The sequence below is a fragment of the Vicugna pacos genome, chromosome 2, assembly GCF_048564905.1.
Source record: "Vicugna pacos chromosome 2, VicPac4, whole genome shotgun sequence".
Lineage (NCBI taxonomy): Eukaryota > Metazoa > Chordata > Mammalia > Artiodactyla > Camelidae > Vicugna > Vicugna pacos.
Window position 1 is genome coordinate 120,112,892 of NC_132988.1, and position 24,117 is coordinate 120,137,008.

A 24,117-nucleotide genomic window follows, 5' to 3' on the forward strand; every position below is an offset into this window, starting at 1 on the left:
TTCACTGACCACAGCCTGTCTCCCCTCCACTGGGCTGGGGTGAGAGTCAGGTGAAGGAGCCCCTACTGGCAGGGTCAGCACTCGTAAGGTGGTACTGGGGGTGTGCCCCGCACCCTGCCAGACTGGGGAGGAGGGACCCCCTTTGCCAGGCTGTCCCACCACAGATCCCGACTTCACTGCCCTGCCAGCGTCTGCTCAGACTGTGGACCCGGGAGTGCCCGCAGGCCATGCCTGTACTTCCTGGGGACAGCGGGCACTTGCTGGGGCGGTGGCTCTGGGTCAGGGGCCCTCGGCAGAAGCAACAGATTGCACTTGACCAAGAAATAAACACATGGAGACTTTTTTTTGGAATGTGAGATAAACTTCTGGAAGTCCTACTTTAAAGGAACAAAAAAGGAAAATTAAGGAAATTAAAACACAAAACTGCTCTCCAAGTTTAGACAAGGAGACTGCTTAAAGAATTTTATTTGTGAGTAAAACATCGTATAGTGAAGAAAGGCCACAGGACCTGCCCTCCCAAGCCCGTGTCCGTGTACACAACTGAACTTCATGTCGTGATACAAAGATTAAAGTAAACTACAAAAATGAAATGAAAGTCATTGCATATGTGGGGTCAGAGGCAGAGATAAAAGGAAGAGCCTGTGGTTAACTGAGTTCAGGGTGAGGGGAGAATTTACCACCATCTCGGCAACGCAACGATACACACGAAAGCGGCTTGCTCGCCAGTGAGCTCGAAGCAGAGGTCAGTGCCATGCAGCCGGCCTCAGGTCCTGTGAGGGTGTCGAGGGTATGGGACCCGAGCCCACATCTGGTACCAGGTCCACCAAGGGGCCCTGCCCCTCCAGGGGACCCATCTGGGGGACAGGCTGGCACCGGCAGCTCCTGGAACAGGGCACTGTCGAGGTGGCCATCGGGCCACCCACTGGCTCCCACTGGGCAGCTTCACGCTGTTTTCCAGGGATCTGAGTGGAGTGTTGGAGGCGGAGGGGGAGCTCCATCAGTGACCACGGGACATCAGGTGGGGCCCCCAGGGCCAACTCCTGCCTCGAGCTGCCTTCATCAAGACCAGGGCACCCTTCAGGCGGAGCAAAGGTAAGAGCAGTTCCCCTCCCAGGTCTGAGACCTCCCCAAGGTGCACGGCGCCCGGCGGCCCGACGCAGGCCCCGGGGGGGAGGAGCGTGCCTGCGCAGAGGCCTATTCACGCTCGCTGAACGCAGGGCAAGCGGCGCGCCTGCTGGAGAGGGAGTCGGAAAGGCCTCTTCCCTCCCGACGCGCCTTCCCAACGACGGGACCCAGACGACAGGGCTCTGGAGACCCCAGTGAGCAAGGCGCGGGAGCCACTGAGACCACGCATCGGTTGCCCTAGGTGCAGAGGCCCGCCTGCTGCCGGGGGCGCCCGCTCACCCCAAACCCGCCCGGGAAAGGCCGCCTCAGAGGCTGCGCTGCTGGCGGGCGAGGCCCTCACAGGACCGAGGCTTCATGGGCCTCGCTGAGCAGACGTGCTAGTAGGAAGCTGTGGTCTGATCCAGTCACCTGAGACCTTGGGGTGAAGGCGCAGCAGACATGGGGAGCGGTCACTGCACAGCAGGAGAGCAGTGAGGTCAAGGTCAGGGCCTCCTCCGGTCCAGCCAGAACATGACGTGATGCCCCAGGGAGCGTGCATCCCCGGGGAGCAGACCGAGCTGGGCCGACGTGCTGGTCCCTGTGGGGCAGGACCCGGAGCTGGACGCGGAGACAGAGTCTCCCCCAGAACCTGAGGCCGAGGGCCCAGGGTGGGGGCCGCTGCGCACATGGGGTTGGCACCGCTCTGCGTGGGGGTGGGGGGTCACTAGCTACACAGAGGGCGGGGCTCGCATTCCACTACACAAGGAGACAGCAGGGGACGCGGTCGGGGACAGTGGTGGCATCAGTTTGGTGGGACAGGCCTTCAGGAGTCGCTCCTCTTCTTGCTCTTCTTCAGGAAGGAGGGGGTGCGGAATTTCTTCTTCTTTTTGGACGGGGACTTGCCCGGAGACCCATCGCTGCCGGGGTCCACAGCAGCCCCCTCCTCCGCGGCCAGGGCTGCGGCTGGCTCGGGGCTGGCGGCCGTGGGGGACCGGGTGGGACTTGGAGGGCCCCCAGCTTCACAAAGCCCCTCCTCCTCCTCCTCCTCCTCCAAAGTCGGGAAGCCGAGCACTTCCGAAGGCTCATCTGGGGACAGGTCGGGGAGGGTCGGCTGGAAGGTGGCGGCATCGCTGTCGTCTCTGGGAGTTGGCTCCTGCGGTGGGTCTGGCAGGCGGGACAGGAAAGACGGGGTTAAAGGGCAACTGCCCAGACCTCAGAGGGGCATCTCGAGTGCCCTGCACAGAAACTGCCTCTGTGTGACTCTAGGCAAGAATAAGAAACTTTAAATAAGGTCTGCTCTACTCCAAGGCTGGAGACAGCTCATAGGACAAGACAGAGATCAGTCTCAGGGCAGTTCTAAGCTCCTCTCATGGACGGCCTGCTGACACACCAGACTTGGTCACAGGGCCCCGGTCCCCACCGCGGACAGGGATCACGGCAAGCGGGGAACAATGTCCTGCGTTAAACACGTGAACCCTTCAGGACACATATCAGTAGCCCTGAAATCAAGCCTAGGTTTACATCCACAACACCTGGTCTCCCCCAGGGAGAAAACCATGGGAAGCCTCAGCCGCCAGCGAGAGCCCAGGAGTCCGCTCCCGGCTCCCAGACCCCCGAGCACCGACATCAGGCGAGAGCTGGAGGATTCCCCAAGGAAGAGGGATGAACTGTAAGGTAAAAATTCAAGCCGTCTTAACGATTTGAACATGGAAACGTGAAAGGGCCAAACAGCACTTGTTTTAAAGAAACAGCCTGTTGGCTGACTTCTACACTGACCCTGGGGGAAACCAGTTTTGTAGATTTTTTAAAACTATCTGCAAAGTTATAAGCCACAGAGTAGTTAGGCAACACCAAACCATCTAGTACCCAGAAATCTAGCCGAACATCGGAGGTGACAGGGAGCCGAGCTGAGCGAGCTGAGCAGAGCGCGGGAGAGGAGCGGCTGCAGGACGCGGCTCCAGGACTTTCTCTGCCCGGCCCGCCCTGCCCGCTGCCTCCTGCCCGGGGTAATTAGATGCTCTGGGGGTCAGCTGGTTAGCTGGGGCAGGAGGCAGTTGGGATTCACTGCCAAGCATGCAGAGGGTACTTGGGGGGCTATATCATTTAGCCAAATGTCACCACCCTTCCACCCTCCTCAGTTTAAGCTTAAGCACCCTGCTTAACGCAAAGATCCAAACACATGCAACCCACATGCAGCAGGCTGGCAAAATCCCAGCCTGTCCAAACCTAGTCTAGACTTATGTCTGATCTGATACAGCAAAACCTCCCCGCTGAGCAGTCACGCGTCTCGAAGGCTGAAGGACAAGGTGGTCCCTCCAGAACTTCCGAGACCCAGAGTGCCCTGGGCAGCACTGCCTCAGCCTAGGAGGTGCTGTGGGCAGGCTGCCCCGCGGGGCTCAGGTGACACAACCCCCTTCAAGAAGCCCACTGCCCACGATGGAGGGACTGGGTACAAGAAAAGGGGGCTTTTGTTTTAATTTTGAATGAACAGAAAACAAAACTTAATAAGCAACAAAGAAGCAAGAGAATGAGGCAAAGCACAGGGGACTCTGGTTAAGCGACAGGCCAGGCGGCGGCGGTACTTACTATGGTAACAGGTACTCTTTAGCACTTCCGCCTCCTGCTTGTGACGCAGCCACAGGAAGAGAAAGCACAGGAGAGAATCTATGCGCTGTCACAGCACAGGGTTACAGACGGAGAATGGCCGGGCCATTCTTGTGGACACAGGGGCGGAAGGTGAGCCACAGGCCCCCGACAGGCACGGGGAGCATGGTGCACAAGGCCGAGGGACAGACACGCAGGCCACGCGCCAGACACACAGGGGGCTGGTCGGAGAGGCCGACAGAGGCCAGCACTCTCCATCACTGATAAATACGGCAAGTCAAACGCAGTCCTGCGGCCCAGGCACAACGGAAGACACTTCCAGGGCTAATCTGAGCACAGTAAGATTTAAGAAATGTGCAAGCAGTGGGCAGGATCGACATAAACGAAGCTGGGCTCCAGTCTGCAGTCTGTCCTCCCACCTTGTCGTGAAGTCTCACTAAGGAACCTGTTCTGCTGCAAGTCACCCAGGACAGACAGAACCCAACAGGAGCGGAGGCCGGCGCGTCAGAAGCCTGTGATGAGCCGGTTTCCGTGTCGCGCACACCCCTGTGTTAGTGTCAGGCCAGCTACCGCCGCACTCCATTGCTTTCCTCCAACCCGACAGAACTGCAGGTCCATGCCTCCTGGAGACACCGATCCACAGGGCCGTGCACCCCCACACACACACCCGGGGCAGCTACACCGCTGCCCCCCACCCCCGGAGAGCTCACCTTCCTCCAGCTGGACCGGGGTGCTGGGGGGGGTGTGGGGGGCGGCGGGGGGCTCCGGAGGACTCTTTTCTTTCTGTTCTCCAGTCTCGTCCAGACTCTCTGCAAATGAACAGAAAGTGAGACGATGGTGAAGAGCTTTAGACACAGGGCCTCCCCCCCGCCCCTCCACCTGGACAGCCCTCCTTCCCTGGCCCTCGGGGAGGGCTCACAGCCACTCCCGCAGCCTTTCACTCCTACTGGAAAGAGGATGAGGAAGCTGGCTATGACGGGGTGTGGGTCTGAACCTCGGGCTCTGCCAGAGCAGCCTCTGCGGCATGCTGGGACCAGCGACCCCAATCTGTCCTCTACTGCCCTCCAGTGAGGACCCCGCCCTACCACCTGAGCAAGCAGCCCAGGGTCCCACGCACCCTCGCCCTACTCGCCACCTCAAGGGACGTTACATGAGCATGACTGTGGTTAAAAGTTTTATTCAGGGCGTTTTCTACCAACAGTGTAAACTCGGCCACTGTAATGCGCAGTTGTACTTTCTTAAGTAAAATGTGCTGATAAACCAGAGGAAAACCTGCAAGAACGAAGACCCCGAAGTTCCAAATCTACTCCTCACTTATGGAAAGATGCACAGAATAACCCTAAGTCCTCAAATCTCCTCCTCTCATGTAAACTTTTTATATTAGCACCTTGGGAATATTCGGCTCCAAATTCTGAACAAGTCCAGCCTCCTAGGTCCCTGAGCTTGCAGCCCCCTTCCTGAGGCCAAGTGCCTGTAAACAAAGGCCTTCCCATGTCCTGCCTGAGCAAATTCCTTCCACCAGGAAGAGGAGCCAAAGCCAGAGGCTTTCTTCCTCTCACCCGAGGTGCTGAGCTCTGCCGGGCAGCCCAAGCTTTCCCCGCGGCACACGACTGCCCTCCCCCCCCCACGCCGAGGGCCACCAGTGCTGGGCAGGGGTCTCCTGGCCCCTGGCTGCCACTCCCACTGCTGACAGCGATGCGGTCACAGAGCATGGTCATAGCTGTCCCCATCCAGTTCCACTCACTTGCTGTAACGTCCCTCCTGATGGAGCCTCACACGGAGAGGAAACTCCTGTGTCTTGTGGTTTAACTTAAACAAAACCAAACACACAAGAACTCCAGGTTTCCTAGCCTCTGGAAGTGTCTGTGCACAGGGGGGTCAGGCCACAGGACCGCCGGCTCAGGCCCACGCACCACCCCTTGTTCTTAACCTAAGGCAGGTAATCACGGCCACGGCAAGGACAAAGCTTTCTGTGGGGCTGCATGCCCCGTTCAGGAGACAGAGCTTGCTGTGAGCGGAAGACCAGGCTCGCTCTGAATCTATGTGCCGTGAGTCTTAATTTTAACACGTATCTAACAGAAAGTGACAGGCAGTGACAACGTAACACTTAGGAACAAACAGCTCAACGGCGCATTTTCTACACAACTCAGATTTCAACAGCAGCTGAGCAACACATTAGTTGGTCTAGAACAAGACTAAAAAAAAAGTTAAATTGGGGCAAACCAGAGCTTGTCTTCGAAGCAGTACACAGTTCCCAAGAGGGGAACTTCAGTCCCACACACCGGGGACTTCATTCCGGGAAGACTGACTCCCAGGAGGGAGAGGCCCTGCGGATGATGGCACAAGCCTCCCGGCGGGGCCTCTGCGGGAACCAACCCAGGGCGCTCAGGGAGGGCAAGCGAGACCCGCTGCGCTTCCCATCAGAGGCGGCGGGGGGGGGGGGGGGCTGGTGTCTCTCCTGAGCTCTCAAAACGTTTGGATCTACTTTGATAAACCACGTTTGAAACAAGCTGCTCCATGAGGTTCTGGCTCTTAGAACCACTCGTTTTCCTTGATGTAAAACAGTCCAAACATATTTTATGAACACAAGACCTCTTACATGAGTGAGCTACCGAGAGAGACAAAGCCTGCGCCAGCAGTCGGCCTCGCTCTTCACGGGGCCTGGGGAAGGCCGTGAGCGCCCGGCAGCCGAGCCCGCAGGCCTGTGACCAAGCCCTGCCCGGGAGCCCTCGGAGCTCACGGGGAAGAGCCTGCCAGAAAGCCCCAGCACGACCGCCACTGAGACCAGGCCTGCCACGCGCGGCCCTGCTCCTGGGGAACAGGCCCATCTCTCGGGGCTGCCTGAGAGCTCGCTGAAACGCTCACATGTGCAGCATTGAGCACGGTGTCTGGCACAACGTAACTGCTCCAAATGCGACCAGGAGAATCAAAGGAGGCCTCTCCTCAGTGAACTGTGACAGAGACACATTCTACACGTCAAAGGCCAAATGTGCCTTCAACGTGATGTTCAGGCCGCTTGCCCACTAACAAGCCCAGGTCACTGAGCTCTTCTGTGGGCGTCCTGAGCCCTCAACACAGACCGCGGTCCAGCAGGAGCAGCAAGCACTGCCCTCCGCAGCTGGGACCCCCCGGACGGTGGAGAGCCCATGAGTGTGGCCGGGGCCACAAGGCCCGCGTCCTCCTTCTCCGCTTCCTTCTCGCCCCGTCCCCACATCGGCTTCTGACAGGCAGGGCGCCTTTCAGGCCCAGCCTCGTTTTGGTGGGGCACTCAGGGTGGGGCACTCAGGGCAGGGCCACCCCCCGCCCTGTCTGACTGCATGCGTGTCCTTCCCTAAGCAGACCATTTACAGGTGTGTCTACCCTCTCATTCCTCCAGAACTAGCCCGGGGGCAGATCAGATGTGCATGGAACGGCATTCTGGTCTTTCTCTGTCCGGCAAGCTGCCCAGTCACACGGGACGGGGAGGCTCGCAGCACGGAGCCCGGGACCCAGGGGGCGCATGCTCACCTTCAGGGCCCTTCTGCTTCCGCTCCACCTCCCTGCGGTACTCCTCCAGCTCGCGGTCAGTGAGCGTGTTGAAGGGGTTGGGGCCCGTGGTGCTCACGATGACGTGGGGCTGGTACTCCTTCTCGATGATGGCCTTGGAGGCTGTCACCAGCTCTCCCTGCGGGCAGAAACGGACACCGGTCAGCCTGCAGCAGCCCTGCCCCCAGGACTCTTCCCCCTCCCAGGCCAGGCTGCAGGCGGGGCGGGCGGGGCAGTTTCGGGGGAGCACACGGACATCCCTGAAAGGCAGCCCTGAGGCTTGGGCTGAGCTGCAGCCTGGGCAACGGAAGAGGGAGAAACGCGACTTTGGTGCCACGAAACAAATGCAACAGGAGAGGAAATCCCAGGGAAGTCCTTGGGTTTCAGAGAAAGAGGCACCAAAGTGCAGGGGGAGTGCGCAGAGCACCTCAGGGAGGGCTCCGTCCTCCCGGAGGGACGGCTGTAAGTCGATCACCCTCCTCCCGATTCACAACACTGAGCTGAGTGCAGAGATTTGTTCACAGTCTAAGAGCACAGAAAAGTTCTGTTCTTTTGACTTTGTGTTTGGTTTATGACTAGATCCTGGAACTTAGCCCAAAACATCGATAGATTTAAAAAGAAGTCCCCAAACAGCAGCATTTGTCTGAGGAATCTGGAAAACCTAGAATTTTTTGAAAGAAAAAAGCAAACCAGCAAAGCAGAGGAGGCCCCGGCACGGCCTGAGGCCGGCAGATGGGCTGCAGCCGCAGGCGCTAAGCCCCCCACAGCTCATCTGGTGGGCTCCCTCCTGAGAAGGTTAACCAGGACTCAAGCACGCACCCGTTACTCAACGAGAACTCCAAAAACGAGAGAACAGGAGATTCCACAACTGTTTTGACACAAGGCCAGGCCATCGGCGCTCACGCCATCAGGCGAACACCAGATGCAGAGGGCACACGAGCAATGTGTGCAAGAGACAGAGCCAGGCCGAGCCCCGCGGAACGCAGCCCACCGGCCAACTGCTCCCATGGCAGAGGCTGGGGGCCAGGGCCGGGCAGTCGCTGTGTGGCAACACGGACCCCAGGGGAGAAAAGGCAGGCGCTGGACTCGGCAGCCTGTGCTCAGAGAGCCTGGGGACGCGAGGCAGCTGTGCAAGGAGAGCCCCCTCGGTGAGCAGGCCTGGTCCCAAGTCAACAGGGTCGAATCCTCATCCGCACGCGTTAGCTCTGTGGCCTGAGACAAGCCCCTTCCCGCGCACAGGCCTCAGCTGTGCTATCGGGGGCGGGGGGGGGGGCTAAGACGCGGGGGCAGGGGGACACTCTAGGACCCGTGGCAGCGAGGTAAGTGCACCTGCATCCTGGTATCACTGCCAGTAAAGTAGACGGTGATGCCAGGTCTGAGGGAAATGTTTACATTCAGTTAAATCAAATGTTCAAAATTGTACCCAAATAAAATATCAAGAATCAACTGCCACAGAGATGCCCCGCGGACAAGCCAGGCCCTCTGTCTGCCAGGACGCCTGGCCCTCGAGGCCTGGCGTGGCTGGTTCCTGCCTGCACTGGCAGGGGCCCCTCCTCCAAACCCCTTGGCCAAGCTGCCTGCAAGGCTAGCTCTGAGCAGAACCGGGGACAGAGCCCCGTTATTCTGGAGGGAGGGAAACACAGAGACGTGGGAGCTGCAGAGGCACACAGGCGCACTGTGGAGCAAGCCAGGCCGAGGGACCAGGGAGGACCGGCGCTCCCCGGAGAGGCTCCCGCTGCTTCTCTCGCTTCGGCCGGCCCGCCACAGGCTCCAAGCAGAACCCATGCGGCCTGTGTGCGACGACAGCTCCACCTCCGAAGCTGTGCAAGCCTGGGCTGGTGACCTGACCTCTCTGAGCATCAGGCTTTCATCAGTAAAACCTACCCATACTTGAATGTACATTTTTGGTGCTAGGCCACACACATACTAGGTGTTCAACACCGAGTTCACCAAGCAACCCCACAAGGCGAGCCCCGAGCCCCCTCACGTTTCCACCACACAGCAGCCAGCACACACGGAGTAGGGAACCTTGCGCTACACAAGTCGGACAACAGAGCTCTTCCCTCCACTGGACAGCCTGCAGTGTAAACTGTCACACCCTGGGCTCTAACAACTCGATTCACCTGCAGTGAAGTCCAGAAGGCAGCCAAAATTGCTTCAGGCCGCATGCTGGCCTGTGCAACGCTGAAGTCAGAGCACCTCTGGCTGGGCCCAGTGTCCTCCCGGAACTGCAGCATCGGGTGTGGCTGGCGACTCCCTGCCCCCTCCTCCATCAGAAGACATCCCTGCCCTATGTGGACAGCCGTCACCAGGAGGGAGAGGTGAAACCAAAGTTCCTCCAGAAAAGCAACAACTTCCCAAGTCGCAGACACTTGCCCCTCAGGTCCCCCCAAAGAAAGTGTGCCGCACCCGTCTAACGGGGAGAGGGCCGTGCTTAGAACGTGAACAGCCCTAGTCCCTCTTGCTCGTGGAGGAGGAATTCAGCGTGCCTGGTGAGCAGTGCCATCTTCCGGGCGTAACACCATCTGCACTCCGGGGTCCACTCCAAGGATGTGGACACGGCCCCAGCCAAGGGCGTCAGTGGAGCCAAAGCACGTTTTTGCCATAAAAATGAAATGTGCTTAGTCGGTGGGGAAAAGACCAAGGGTGCCAATGTGAGCACCAGAAAGAGAGCAGGGGGGAAGCGGGAACAGAGCTCCATGCAGGGGCACCCACACCTCCCAGCTGGAAGCAGCTCTCTCTGCTAACTCCCCCGGACACAGCGCTCCCAGCCAGCACGCTGCTCCGACCACACGGGCGACACGGAACTTCACTCCCACAGGCTCTCGTTTCCCAGCCAGGCACGGGGCTCCTGCAGACACACCTCACGAAGCAGTCACACGTGACTGCATCACACCTCAGACCTGCGCACCGCCGGGCAGGGCAAAAGCCACACTGTGGCGGGACGAGGAGCTGGGCACAGAGCACCCTTCAGTACAGCTCCCAGGCGGCCCTCCTGCCAGCTCCCAAGAACAGCCTGAAACCACCCGGAGCAGCAGGATGCCAAAGGGCCTGCAGAGCAACGCCGGTGAGCCAGCCTGGGCCCACCCCTGGGCTCGTGGACTCCTCGCACACCCACACCCCAGGTAAAGAGTCACGAACCAACCAGATCACAACAGCTCACGGTCCAGAGCACCAAACGCGAAAACAGGCTGAGTGGGGTGAGAACACATCTTCTCCCTTCCTCGAGAAGCTCCTCCAAGAAGGGTCGCTGGAAGCACATTCTAAGGACAAGGAAAAAGGGGCCCCACGGAATGAATACATAAATACGCAAAGTAACTTGCTCAGCGGGGACGCCAGACAGACGCACGGAACCACTGGTCAGACCCGCTCCTCGCTGGGGGTGCAACTCACTGAGGGGCGGACCCCAGAGGCCCCCACGGACACAGGGCCTCAGCTGCATGGCCCCAGGCTGATGGGCGGACCCTGGAGGCCTCCCACGGACACGGGGCCTCAGCCGCGCGGCCCCAGGCTCTGCACCCAGCAGCCTGAGCACGCAGAGGGGTTCCTTCTGCCTGGCAGGTCATCCTGGACGCACGTCCCACCTGCTGTGCACGTCAGGTACACGTGCAGCTAGAGAAATTCAGTCTGGGATTTCAAATTTTCCCAAGTCTTTCCCCGCCTTGAAACATTTTAAACAATTACCTAAGATTCTATTTTTTTAGGTAAAAATACATTTCATCAGCAAGGGCTGACACAAACTGTTCTGTATTGTTCCCATTCCTCTGAAATGACACAGACTCTGGCTGCCATGTTCGTGACATCCCTGGTCACGGCCGAGCAAGCAGAGGCAGACTCTCCAGGGAGCACCGCCACACTGCTCACCGTGTACCCACGCGAGCCTTCGAGATCCTCACATTGTAAAAGGCACGTTTCCAAAACCCCCCGACATGCACTGACCCATCACACGCGGAACTTGAGAAACGCACCACATCACTAAGGCCAGCCACTTCTCAGCACAACACACAAATGCTGAAAATCGTAAAAATTCCATACAAAACGTTTTCATTAAAGAACAGAGTAGGCAGAACAGAACCTTCTGTACAATCTCACAAATAATTCAAAGGTCCGTTTAGAGGCCCTGCAGCAACTAAGACAGTACGGAGCGGGAGCAGACAGGAGGGGCAGGGCAGGCGGAAGAGCAGGGTGTGCTGGCGGTGGCGGGGGGCAGGGCAGTGTGTACCTTTCTAAAAGAGAGAGCTCTAGCGGGACTAAAGGCCTGCTCTGTACGCTCGAGCCCTTCGATTGTTTCCGTACAGTCAGAGAGGGGCGCGTCCTGCAACAGTAAACTGAGTCGTCAGAGCCCACCAGGCCCGGCTTTGAAACACCGATGAGAGCACAGGATGGAGCCAGCTGAGAGCATGCAGCGGAGACAGCCCAGGAGCGAGCGCAGCGGGGATGGCGGTGCCACGTGCAAACACGGACCCAGAACCGGGAGCACGGCTGGTCGAACCCAGACGATGCAACAGCAGTCCCCTACTCTGGTGCTGAAAGCGCTCGGTGGCAACGTGACTTTCCGAGGTAACTACTTACGCAGTCACCTCCACTGTGCCACGAGGTGCAGCCCTTGCACAGAAACGCGTGTAAATGTGCGTCACATTTACAGGAACCCTCTGCGACCACTCCTCCCCGAGCAGCACTTCGCTGAGGACAGCAGTTGTACAAGAGCCGAGGTCCACTGAGCCCACCCGCCTCGAGCACTTTACCCACACACCACGAAAGCCACGAGCCTGGGCCCCAAGCAGGCGCTGCGGGCGCCGCCCTCACACAGGCATGCGTTCCGCGGAGCGGGCGGAGGGAGGGCGAGGCCGTGGGCGTGCGTGTGCCTGGTCTCCAACTCGAGGAAAAGTGGCTGGGTTATTCCTCACCATGAAGATTTTAACAAAGGTAAGCGGCTGCCTAGAACACTTACCTTGTCATTCTTTCCCAACGGTCATTAGAGCCACCACCCACAAAGGCCAGAGACGCTCTGAGCTCTCACCTGGACCAGGCTCCTGTCCATCGCCACACCACACAAAACCTGCGACTGGGGGCCAGCCGTCTTAATGTCCTGCAAGTTCTGCTCTCGAATCTGAGGACGGCAAGAAGGAGACACACACCAACAGCACAGAGAAGGCTCGCTGAGCTGCAAGGCGCACCCTGCAGGCGCCCGCCCCAGTCACACACAAGCCGCTCTTCTGTCCCGCCAGCGCCCCAACGGGTCCTGTGTGACCCTGCGCCTGCCTGACGGCGCTGGTCCAACCCACCTGGTAAGCTCCTGAGTCTGAGGGGACGGATTTAGGGCCCATTCCTGACTCCCTGCACCTCCTAGAGGGCCTGGGCAGGCACAGGTTCCTCACCCAACTCACTGACACAAGAGGAAACACCCCGTGTGCCCATCTGAGGTGCCACCGTGAACACTGGTGGACCTCGTGCTCCAGCACACCAAACACTCACACCTCTTCCAACGAATGCTGCAAGGCAGGGGCACAGGCTGTGCTTGCCGGGAAGAGGCTCTGTGGCTGCCAACTCTGCTCTGCTACGTGAGCGCGTGCCAGTTCAAGAATGGGGCCCAAACCGCCCGCTGCTCCCACACCACACCTTGTTAGCACAACAGCAAAGCAGGGCGCAGAGGGGACCTCGGCCATCACGGTGGTGGCAGCCGAAGTCCTCTCAGAGCGAGCACTCCCCCGCCCAACCCGGCCGCCTCCTCCCGCAGTGTCCACCCATCACTGGTGGCAGTCAGTACGCACCTTGTTCCTCATCTCCTGGACCTCTTTTGGGTTTGTGTTCAATGGAACAAACAGGTTAGGGACAGCAGAGGTGGAAGTTCTATGTCCATCCTCTTTAGTCCACTGTAATATCAAGAACAGTTGAAAAGTCAGAATTGTGACAATAGTAAGTGACACCACAGCATCCAGTCTGTCCAACTTATCTCACATCTGGTCATGCACTGAACATCACAGAGGGTGAACCAACGCCCACAGCGCCTCATCACTGAGGTGGCTGGAGACCAGTAATGCTGGAAGCCAGAGTCGTGACCAACTGGCATGCGCCAGTCAGAAAGCCCAGCTGAAATCCAGGCCACGACATGGGTTACGCCCCGTGACCCCCTCAGACTGGCCACGGGGGACCCTTCAGAGCACGTTGGTTCACCGCTCCGAGAGTCATCGACACCAAAGCCGGCTGGAAGCATGAGATGATGAGGTCATGAAAAGCGGTGTGATGCTGCTGCGGGTGAGGGGAGACTCTGTGCGGTGAGGCACGAGCAGACATCACCAAAGGTCTGCATTAAAATGCAGCGCAGCACCAGAACGTACTGTTTGCGTAGCTATTTCAACCCAAGATAATTACTGTATGAAGACTATACAGTAGCTGCCTGGTGGAGGAGTTTGGTGATGTCAAATATTTTATATAACTTAATAATTCGGAGTGACACAAAAATGTCCCAAACAAACTTGAAGCGCTCATGAGCCCCCCCGGAGGCTGTTTCAGAGATCAGCGCGCATCACCGGCGCACCGTGCCTGCACTCCAGCGTTTATTTTTGGACCTCCAATCCAGTATGCGATTTTTCATCAAATTCAGTTTTTCAGGCATGAATAGGCACTGAACACTAAAACGAGCCCATCTTACAGAGCGAATGTTACGCCTTTCAGAATATTTTCCAGAGGCAGTAAGATAGCCATAAATGTGAGACTTTCAAGAAAGCAGCGAGGCTGTCGGATGCTGGGCCGCTGCGCGGCCGCGTGGGATGGACATGAGCCGCGGGTACTCACTGCCGCTATCCTCCCAGGCAGGAATAGCTCCGGCTTCTCAGTAAACATGATTTTAGTCAAAACATCAAAGCAACCACCTTAGAAGCTTCAACACGTTTGAGAACTTAACGACAGTTATTGTAAATTAATATACCAACCTGGGAACACTGCATGGAATGTGTCTTACTCCAGAACAGTAAGAAATAAATCTAAAAGCTGAACAAGGTCTCCCCTTCAATGTACACAGTGACTAAAATACCTACAGTGAGCTAATGTTTTCAAGCTAACAGTAAGTAATGCTCAAAGCTGCTGCTGCGCACACACTCTGGAGAAATCCATCACAGGAACTCAGCACTGCGTACGCACACGGTCAGCAGCAAGTTGGTTTTAGGCCCACTCCCTTTAACGAGTAAAATAAATTAAAAACTAAACAAATGAAATGAAAAAAGAAAAGAGGGAGAGAGGGGGAAGAAGGGTGGGAGGGAGCAGGGAGGAGGAGAGACGGGGCCCCGCCATGTTCACGCAGAGCCTGGGCCTCGAGACACGTTCCCCGAGGAGCACAGAGGCTCTCTCCCCAACTGTGCATCAGGAAGACACCAGAACCACCTGGGGAAGACAGAACTTCTTTCTTTTAAAAACATCTACAAAGTAAAAGACTGTTACAAGGCGGCAGGAAAGCCCACCTGGCTTACTTGGTGCCCCTCTCTTAGGCCCTCAAAGCCGATTTCACCTACAGAATTAGTCATGCAGAGACGTGTCCGACGCGGCCTCAGCCTCCTCACAGGAGACTCCACTCCAGGGCCTCTCCTGCTCTGACGCAGGGGCCGGTGGACTGGCCAGGGCCAGGGCTGCGCAGGGACGCGGGGGCCCCAGGGCAGTGGAGTATCTGTCAGGACAGCGCTACTCCCGACATGAAGCTCCCTCACAGCGTGTGTCGCGGGCCTGCGCTGCACTTGGGTCATGCCGCACCCAGCAGGAGTCAGAAGACTCACCACCACGGCCGACTACTCACATGCAACAGTCCATGCAGAAGGCAGCCGGCTGAGAGCATTCGGAGGCTTTGGGACGGCAAGCAGGGAAGGAGGCTAACGAGAAAGGACCAGGGTACGAGGAGGAGTCGCCCATGAGCCACAAGGGAAAACTGCTTAAGAAAACACTGAAGACTTTAAAGAACAGACTTGGGTTAATGACTTAATGAAACAGCTGGAATTTACAGCATTAAAGTAACAGGTTACGATTCAACTACCTTTTTCAAAGATTCTTCTAACACAATTCGAACTGAATGACAGCTCCTACTTTGAGGTTAATACAGGTGAGTTACGGGGAACTTGTGCTGTGTGCGGAGTTAGGTGATGCTCAGTTACCGAGGAGGGACAATGCATCTTAAGCAGTTTCAAGCAGAGAGAATTACTTGAATTACAGCTACGCCTAAAGTGGATCTGGGTTCAGGCTGAAGAAGGTTAATGAGGGAGGTTCGCTTTAAACCTGGGCCAGGTGGGCTGGGTCCCAAAGCCTCCGAAGCGCCAGCTGCCCACTTGCTCTACGTCATCTAACTATGAACAGTAAGGTAGGCACAGACCAAGCAGTTGGTAATACAGCTTGGCACGCAGACACCGGACGAGAGAGACTGCAGCAAGGGTTTCACGTGATCGTGTGTAATGTTCGTCCACACCTTAGTCTTCGACTTGGGGCTGCTTCCATTCGGCCCTTCCTCAGAAGCATCCTCACCCCGGCCAGAGTTCAGCCACCTTGTCTTCTCTCGTTGCTGCTTCTGAAAACTGTGTCTGAGAGGCGAGCAAGTGCCCGAGTCACCGTCACTAGCAAAGGGGTAACCCGTGACACTCGCAGGGACCTCCACATCGCTGTGTTTTTTAGATTTCTCTCTCAGAGCAGGGTATCGATATGGGTAGCCAGTTCTGTAACCCTAGGGTCCAAAGAGAGCGAGAGACAGTCAGTATTCCAGATCTCAACACAGAGCTTCACTTTGGGGGACTGTGTGGAGATGTCTCCCACAGCTGAATATAAGCACAGCTATGGTTCAGCAACCCCACTCCTACAAGCATGCCCAAGAGAAACGCAAGCACGTTCACCAAGAGGCAGGAATCAGAATGCTGGCAGCAGCACTCGGCCCAGAGCCCCAGGTGGGGGACACCCAGAAGCCCGTCGCCAGCAGAATGGGCAACTGCGGTGCATTCACACAGCAGCGGATTCTCCACCACGAGGCGCGACACTCGGGTGAATCACAAACAGGGTGTGGAGCCCAAGGAACCAAATGTGCAAGAACACAAGTACGATTCCGTTTATAAAAAGTACAAAAAGCAGCAAAACCAGTCTTTGCTGCCAGAAGGCAGGACGGGGCCGCCCCTGGGACGGGGCAAGAGACTCAAGGCGGGGCAGGGGCTCTGAGAGCTGGTGGTGTTTTTTGATCTGGGTGCTGCTGTGTCAGTTCTTAAAAATTAATAAAGTAAACACTTAAACAGTGCACTCTTCTGCGTACACGTATCTCAACTGAGCTAAAATTTAAAAGCACAGTCAGGGTCTACTTGCTGCTGGCCACGGTGCAAGTGACGTTAATCAACCTGCTTAATACTTCTTTTTTCTACCTTTTAAATCACAGTTTAAATACAGTGATAATCTTTAGGGAAGATCAGCTGGTTCTTGGCAAAATCACTTTACCTTTGAACGTTGTAACATTCGAGTTAAGCTTTAGCGCTGTCTCATGACCATTTACTATGTTTTAAAACACGTCCCCCACGAACTCACGCCTCCTTGCCAGCACCCGGCCCCCGGCGCCGAGCAGCCTGCCTGCTGATCCCCCAGGCGGCCAGGTACGGGTGCCGTCTCAATCGCCCCCCGTGCTCGGCAATGGGAAGCTGTCCCACACGGGCACTACAGTGGGCCCCGAGGTCCCCACCTCCTGGAAAGGCCTTCCCAGGGAGTGAGCAGGACCCGTGACCTGCTTCAAACCAGCAGGATTCAGCAGAGGTGGGGGGACACGTTCCACAGGGCGAGGAGCCCTCCGGAGAGCACCCTCCCGCCGCGCGGGCTCCCAGGGCGCAAGCTGCCGCGGCTCCCGGAGCCCTAAGAGCCTGAATTCCGCCTGCGACTGAGGGTCTGGGAGTGCGGTGTCCACCAGCACAGCCTTCCGATGAGGACCCAGCCGGGCCAAGTGCCATGCTGAGCCGGGACTCCTGACCCGCACTCGTATCCGGACCAGGTCACTCACTGCACCTTCGCAATGAACATGAGAGAACTGAGATGTGAAAGGATGGCACAGGGTTTGTCCTGTGAGGTGAGTCCGCGGCCTGCACGGCCCTCGCTGAAGTACTTTAGAAACGTCCCTCTCTATTCGAGAACGCTCTTCCCTCTGGGTGATTCTCCTCTTTGGGGGGCCACCTTCATCAGCAATCACTCCTTTAATACATTCAAAAAAGGGCGGTGACAGTCCCTGAGCGGAGCTGTTGTTTTGCTCCATTACGTGACTGTCCTCAGGGAGACAGGAAAACGCCTGCGCCGGCAGCTCCTCCGTCTACGGGCGCGCTGCGCGGAAGGGTGAGAAGAGTGATGGCTCAGCTGTAAAAGGCGTGTCTTCAGAAAAACACAGGCCTCATTAACTCCAGTTTCCTCTCGCTTAGAGAGACGGGGCTCCTGAGCAATCTCCATGACTTCAGGATAAACCGCCCAGGACTTCACAGAATTTTATCCTGAGAAGGTAAGGTTTTTTCTTTACCTTCCCCTTTATATGCCAAACCAAAACTAGAGGCACTGCTCAGACCTCAGATTTACTACATGGCTCACAGTCAAAAATACAGATTCACTCCCTCTTTGAAAAGGTGGAATTGTATCTTGACTGGGAAACAACTTAGCATTTCTTCCAACTGTATCTGTTAAAATGAAATGCTTCTCATGGTGTGAGAATCTTCCAGTACTCTCTACCCTGCTCAGTTACTGGCAAACACGTACAGCTGATGAGAATGCTAAATTAAAACACAGACTATGATTACTGATTGCCGCCCAGTTAACCTCCTGTAAACGGCACGGCCTTCTAACGCTAAAAACGACCATCAGCGCGCATTAAGGGCACCGAGTAGAGCGCCTCTGCTGTCGTGAACACCACACTTACCACCATGTCGTTCCGTCTTCCTCCCTATCAAGTGACAGCCACTGCCTGTCTCTCTCCACCTTCCAGAACATGCTGAGTGCACGGACGGGGCGAGCTGGTGTTCCTGCTTTGTCCTCCTCCCTCCCATTCCCACTAGACTTCTAGGTGTCAGCAGTGAACCATCTAAGCAACGGCCGGAGGAGAGGAGAAGGGCTGTGAGACCGGGCCACCCCAGTGGCCCTCGCCCCACCAGGCCCTCAGGGCCTCCAACTCCGGACGCAGACGCCTGGGCCACCGCCTCCCCACTCTCACCCCTTCTGCAGGCACGCCTTTCCCGAGGCCGCTTCTTCCGTCTTCTCAGCGAGCTCTGTTCCTCCCGCTGTTCCCTCGACCAGTCTGGCTCCTGCCCGCCCCGCCCCGGCTGCCTTCACCACGCTCAGCCAGCACACGCACCTCACGTGCTGGGCTCCAGCTGGGATCTGCCTGCCCACTTCCCTGGCTAGACCATGAATTCCCTGAGGGCAAGACCTGTGTCCCATTCTTGGCCACAGGCTCAAGAACCGACCATCAGCTAATGCAATCCATCTTTGCTGCACAAATGAATTCAGAAGTTAAGGAAGACTCTGCTTTCTCTGTTCACTCCTCCCTCACTGACCAAACCTACTCCTGTGACTATCACTTCAGTTAACAGCCAGCTCTCCCTTTCAGCAGTCAACACTCTCCTAAGTCCAAAGAAGTTCAGTGAGAAGAACCCCCAAAGACACTTAGCACACCTGACCCAGATCCATTCATTCTTTTTGTCCCAAGATCTTCAGGAAAGTTACACTTCCTGCCCCCAGAAGCCAGCCATCCCGTCTGTGGCCTGGCCCAACAGTTGGGACTTTCTTATGTGAAGCTGGCCACACGGGAGGACACCAGCCCTTCCGAAGGCCTCTCTGCCCCACACGCCCGTAGCGGGGCCTCTTCCTGAACCCCCGACGTCACGTGGTGGCAGGACGGGCTCTCTCGGGCTCCACCTGCAGCAGCAAGAGGGCCCCGCTTCAGAGCCAGCTGTCTTATGACGTGGTTGCTTCGACCTTAGGCCCCCGAAGGGCCTTGTTGTGATATGTAAAGAACCTGCTAAGATCGGAGATGGACCTGAAGGCAGGGGCCCGGCTCTACTGCTGTGTCATCAGTCCCTTCCGCTCCCGGCTCAGCCGGCCGCACTTCTGTCCACTCCAGAGGCCGCCTGCCAGCGCCGTCTTCTACCCGAAGCCTCCTCCCTGATCCCCACAGAAGAAGAAAGCCCTCACCACAGCCCGGCAGCCCACACCCTGCGTGTGTTATACTGGCGCTCCCATCACCGGGGAGGCCCCCCGGTCACGGCTCCTGCACCCCGCTGGGCTCCATGGCCTCCCGTGAGCAGGAGGGGGCTTCCGGCAGAAAGCAGCAGCAAAGTCCCCGGAGCACGGCAGTCAGGTCCCAACAGTTAGCACTTACCGTCCAAACAAGCAAGCAGACACCTGGCTGCCTGACTCAGGAGGCCTCCGCTCGACAGCCTGCCTGCAGGCGGTGGGGACTGAGCGGAAGCAGCCGCGTGAGGAGCCCGTCACCCTGCAGAGCAGACTGCTCTCTGTGCTGGTCCCCACAGTCCAAACAAGGCTACTTTTAAAGAACAACAGGAGAAAAGAAACCCTCACCTCTGTTTAATCGCTGTTTAACCAGAGGTTAAACCGCCTGGCGCTGCCTCATGACTTCTGAGGGGGACAGCGCCGGACGCTGCGTGAAGGCGGCCGTTTCACACGACGACTTCACTCGCCAAAAAGACACGGACGCTTGTGCTGTCAGGAGGAAAGCTTCATCATCGAGTGGGGCAACATTCTTACCAGATTATCGAGCATCCGCATGAGGGCTTCAAACTCCTGCTCACCAATCTGCCACTGGGGAGTTGACCCGCTGCCCTCCGCGGCCGGGGACCCGGCGGGGCGGGACTTGGCTTTGTACTTCTCGGGATCCAGGAGGACTAAGTTGTCTGGCCCTCCTGCACTGGCCAGAGTGCGAACCTTTTCCAAAACAAGCAAACACTACAGTTGGCATTCCTTACTGAGCAAGCAGGTCAGAGGACTATGAGAGGTCACTGCAAAAGAAATGCAGGTTTCAAAAGAAATCATCAGAGTATAAGAATAAAAAATGTAAGATGGATATTGGTAGGCCAATCACAAGGTTATTTTCAGGTTTTCTTTGGCATGAAAAACACTGGCCACTCCACTCATACCTGGAGGAAAAATGGGAAAACAGAGCACTGTTCAAGGTCGTATGAAGGAGACTGGGGGCTGCATTACCAACCAGACGCAGGTCAGAGCGACCGTGAGGAGAGCATGAACCTGGGGTAGGGCAGCCCTGGCATCAGCAGCACTCACGGCGATGAGACTGTGGCGAGTCTCTACCTTTCTGTGCCAACTTGTTTGAAAGGAGTGCCGAGAGGGTCAAGCGAAACACCGTGCGCCAGCTTAGTACACAGAGGCCCTGGCGCCAGGGCTACTGCGCACTAGTGCTCCACGAATGGGAGTGACTTACGGACTTGAAAAATAAAGTGAGAAATGAAAAGCCCATGATCATCTGCCAGCTTAAACCAGTGAAGTGGCATTTTCCAGATGCAGGAGCTCACTCCTGGCAGAGAGACTGCTCAAAGGCCGTTCCCGCAAAATAAGCAGCAAGAGGCGACAAGGACCCCCACACCCGCACACACGACAGGCGGGCGGGATGGCCACCACCCACCTGGATCTCACACGCAACCACGAGGCTATGGATGTAATAGAAGGCCTCCTCCACACTCTCGCCAGCGGACACCAGCCCGTGGTTCCGGAGAATGAGAACCTGAAGGAGGAAACGTGAAGGCTCTGTGGACCTTCATCAAGACGCAACAAGGCAACAAGCGCACACGTTCTCCTTCTTTCTTCCACAAATGTAAATACCACATTAGATGCTCACTGACCTTGCTTTTAGGCCCCAAATTTTTCTGAATTAAAACCTTTTCTTCCTCATCAACCAGAATCCCGTGATAATCATGATAAGCCACTTCTCCAAGGGAAAGTGCCTCCGGGGAGATTGGCAAGAGGCCGCACTTCATCGCAGAGACCTGGAGAGCAAAGGGACACCACAGGTGACCACGAGTCAGGGGCTACGCGCCCACGGTGACACAGTGAGTTCTCCCCTTGAAGAAATGAGAGGGAATGTCCTTCACCTGCTCTCTATTCAGAACTAGATGAACCATGAACTCAAGAAAAACCTCACTTCTGGGCTCACTATCAATCTACATTTGAAAATCAAAGCCACCACACTGTCAAGGAGGGCCTCAAAAGAAACTTCACATCTTTCTGGATTTGTCCCACACTGATCATGAAGGCCAGGTGAGCTCGGATTTAATGGTAAGATGAGCCCTGGCCGACTGCGAGGAGGGACAAAGGCTTCCTCTGAATGAGGCGTCTCTGAAGTGCGGCAAGGTCTGTGCTCACTTTTCATCTGAGGTTGTAGGTGAGACGGACGTACCTGAAAACCAGGTAAAGGCAAATGCCTGAAAGCTGCAGGGCCACCACACTGTGCGATTTCTCTGCACTTACCTAAGCAAAACCTTCAAGTGTCCACGCAGCCCACTGCCTTCCTTAAGTCCCCAAACTGACTTCAGACTAGGCTAATTTTAAAGGTCTTCCATTTAGACTAACAGGCTCTAGAGATTCAAATAATATACGTGTAAATGTAACAATTCTATACAGAAAAGCTAACCTAAAAAGGCACTACCACAGAAAAGGCGATACCATATTTAATTCCTTTCCAAGTATCAGCCTTTCCATAAGGAGAAATTTCCTTATAAAGTAAAGGTTATGTTGATAAATTTTAAAACAAATTACATGCTAGCTAACAGTAGTAACCATATCCTCAAAGGTACCTCTAATGGTTCTTTAAAATACATGGATTTCTTTTGGCGGGAAGGGGGCACACTCCTCTGAGGTTGGAAGAGCACGCATTATTTTAGGGAAAAAATCACATCGCCTGGAGAATGATGTACCTAATAACACTGATGCTGACATCAAGGACCACAGCTTCAAGCAAAACACACAAACCAGACCTAACATTCATCCAAACCACCCAAGATCTGTGACATTAAAACGCCAAAACAGATGAAAATTCAGTACTACTTAATCAACGAGGTCATCTGCCAAACAAGCCAGACAGTCACTCAAGCATCAAGCTGTGGTAAGAAGCGATTCTAGACAGTTCCAGAGTGTTCCGCTGCCACAAACCTGCACCGAGGGCCTGGCCTCAGGGCGGCCTGTCTGCACCGGAAGGGCCCGGCTCGGTGGCCAGCACGGCAGGCCCCCGGCGAGCTCTGGGCTCGGAGGCCAAGCCCCCTCACAGCCGCACCGTCCGTGCCCTGCTCCCCCTGCCTGCCTCTTGCCCTCCCCAACCACGACGCAGCCCGGGTTCCGCCACCCCCAGGCAGACCGCTGTGGGGAGGCTGGCCAGGTTGGTGTCTAGGCCTCCACCTCTCCGTCGCACGCCTGGCTCCCTCCCCAAGCCCATCAAGCATGCCCAAGTCTCCCGCATCCCACTAACCCTTCCCTGAGCCCAGAGCACCCTCCACCCACCAAGCCATGTCTCCCACCTCCCTGCTTTCCTTCTGCGCCCCACAGTCTTCAACCCACCAAAATCTGACTTCCATCCGTCACTTTATTTTCTAACTGTTAAGCCTTAAGGACATTTTCAGACTTACGACAGGCTTTTCAAAATTAGATAGTAAATGGGCTCCTTAAAAACATATATATTCTTCTAAAAAAGTCAAACATGGTGAGCAAAAAAAAATTTTTTTTTTAATTCAACAAAATGAGGCTTATGGACTTGTCGCAGCAAGAGAGAGCAATTCAGAGGAAGCGTGAAGCGCGGCTCGGGGAACAGCTTTCACGCGGAAGCCCGTCCAGGGCAGCACTCACCGCAGCCCCTGCCGGCGTGTGGATGTGCACAACACACTTCACGTCCGGCCGTGCAGCGTAAATTGCAGAATGCAGCGTGAAGCCAGCCTGATTGACCCCCAGGTTGGTGCTTCCACGATCTACCACATCTCCTTGTAGGTTGATTTTAACCTGGAATAAGAGAGCAACATTTCTAAATCTCAAGAGGATTTCAAGTTAACCTACCTGGAAATTACTTAAACCAGTAACGTTACAACTAATTTTAAAGGTTTCCCCCCGAGTTAATCACACAGAACACAGACTCTCCCCTCTTTCTTGGGTTTTGTATGTCTGGTGGGAGTAGATAGTATTTAATTACCTAATATGACCCCCACACACAGATGCCCAAGCAGAGAAGGACATTCTTACCAAACTGGATGCAGTCACTTCACTGTAGAGAAGTCCAAACGGTACGATGAGGAAGTGTTCCTGCTCAGAGCTCACTCTGGTCTGCGGGGAGAATTACTGAGTCAGCTCCAAAATCCTACTGCAGTTATCTGCATCTCTTTCAGTTACAAACTCATGGGACTTTTTGTGAGCCTTAAGTGAGCTCCATAGGAATGCACTTAAATTCAGTGCCTGTCACAAAGCTAAGAGGTATTTAAACCTTCCTATCATGATGTTGCAGTAACTATCAGGTACACAAAGTGCGTCCTGATCACATTCAAAGTAATTTATAAGATTATTTATGATGAAGAACCGTCTGGTGGCTACCAAACCAGTATCGTGTGCAAAAAGGAGTTCCTCCTCAGGTGTGTAGTGATGGAAAGTCAAAACTTACTTTCTAAAAGTCAAGACAGTTTCCTTGTAAGTACTCAAACCCTGTGAGACAGTGAATAATCATTAACCATGACAACCGAGAGACAGTCCTTCCTTACTGCCTGATAAAAGTCTCTGCACACCACACCCTCTCCCCTGGCTTGTTTCTGTCTTCCACAGTACACTCTTCTCTCCACACTTCATTCAAGACAGATCTGACACGTACGGCAGAGCTGGGCTGGACACTGGCCATACAGCGGGGAC

General features: G+C 55.9%; 1 protein-coding gene across 14 annotated transcripts in view; it reads right to left on the reverse strand.

Annotated features, from left to right (window-relative positions):
• Positions 1-435: 435 nt before the first annotated feature.
• Positions 436-24,117, reverse strand: part of ADD1 (adducin 1) — a 73,430-nt gene continuing 49,748 nt past the window's right edge. For 2 of the 14 annotated variants that reach the window (XM_072946928.1, XM_015246806.3), the window contains exons 5-16: positions 23,464-23,544; positions 23,077-23,226; positions 21,084-21,227; positions 20,867-20,965; positions 19,975-20,151; positions 15,587-15,931; positions 13,005-13,106; positions 12,254-12,343; positions 11,456-11,548; positions 7,216-7,372; positions 4,419-4,517; positions 436-2,268 (exon numbers count right to left, since the gene is read on the reverse strand). In XM_072946928.1, coding sequence (XP_072803029.1) covers positions 1,928-2,268; positions 4,419-4,517; positions 7,216-7,372; positions 11,456-11,548; positions 12,254-12,343; positions 13,005-13,106; positions 15,587-15,931; positions 19,975-20,151; positions 20,867-20,965; positions 21,084-21,227; positions 23,077-23,226; positions 23,464-23,544 — 1,878 coding nt within the window. In that variant the 3' untranslated portion in view covers positions 436-1,927. Of the gene's footprint in view, positions 2,269-3,689; positions 3,725-4,418; positions 4,518-7,215; positions 7,373-11,455; positions 11,549-12,253; positions 12,344-13,004; positions 13,107-15,586; positions 15,932-19,974; positions 20,152-20,866; positions 20,966-21,083; positions 21,228-23,076; positions 23,227-23,463; positions 23,545-24,117 lie in introns of those variants that run through there. The other 12 variants (XM_072946954.1, XM_015246813.3, XM_072946931.1 and 9 more) reach the window with 10 other exon arrangements.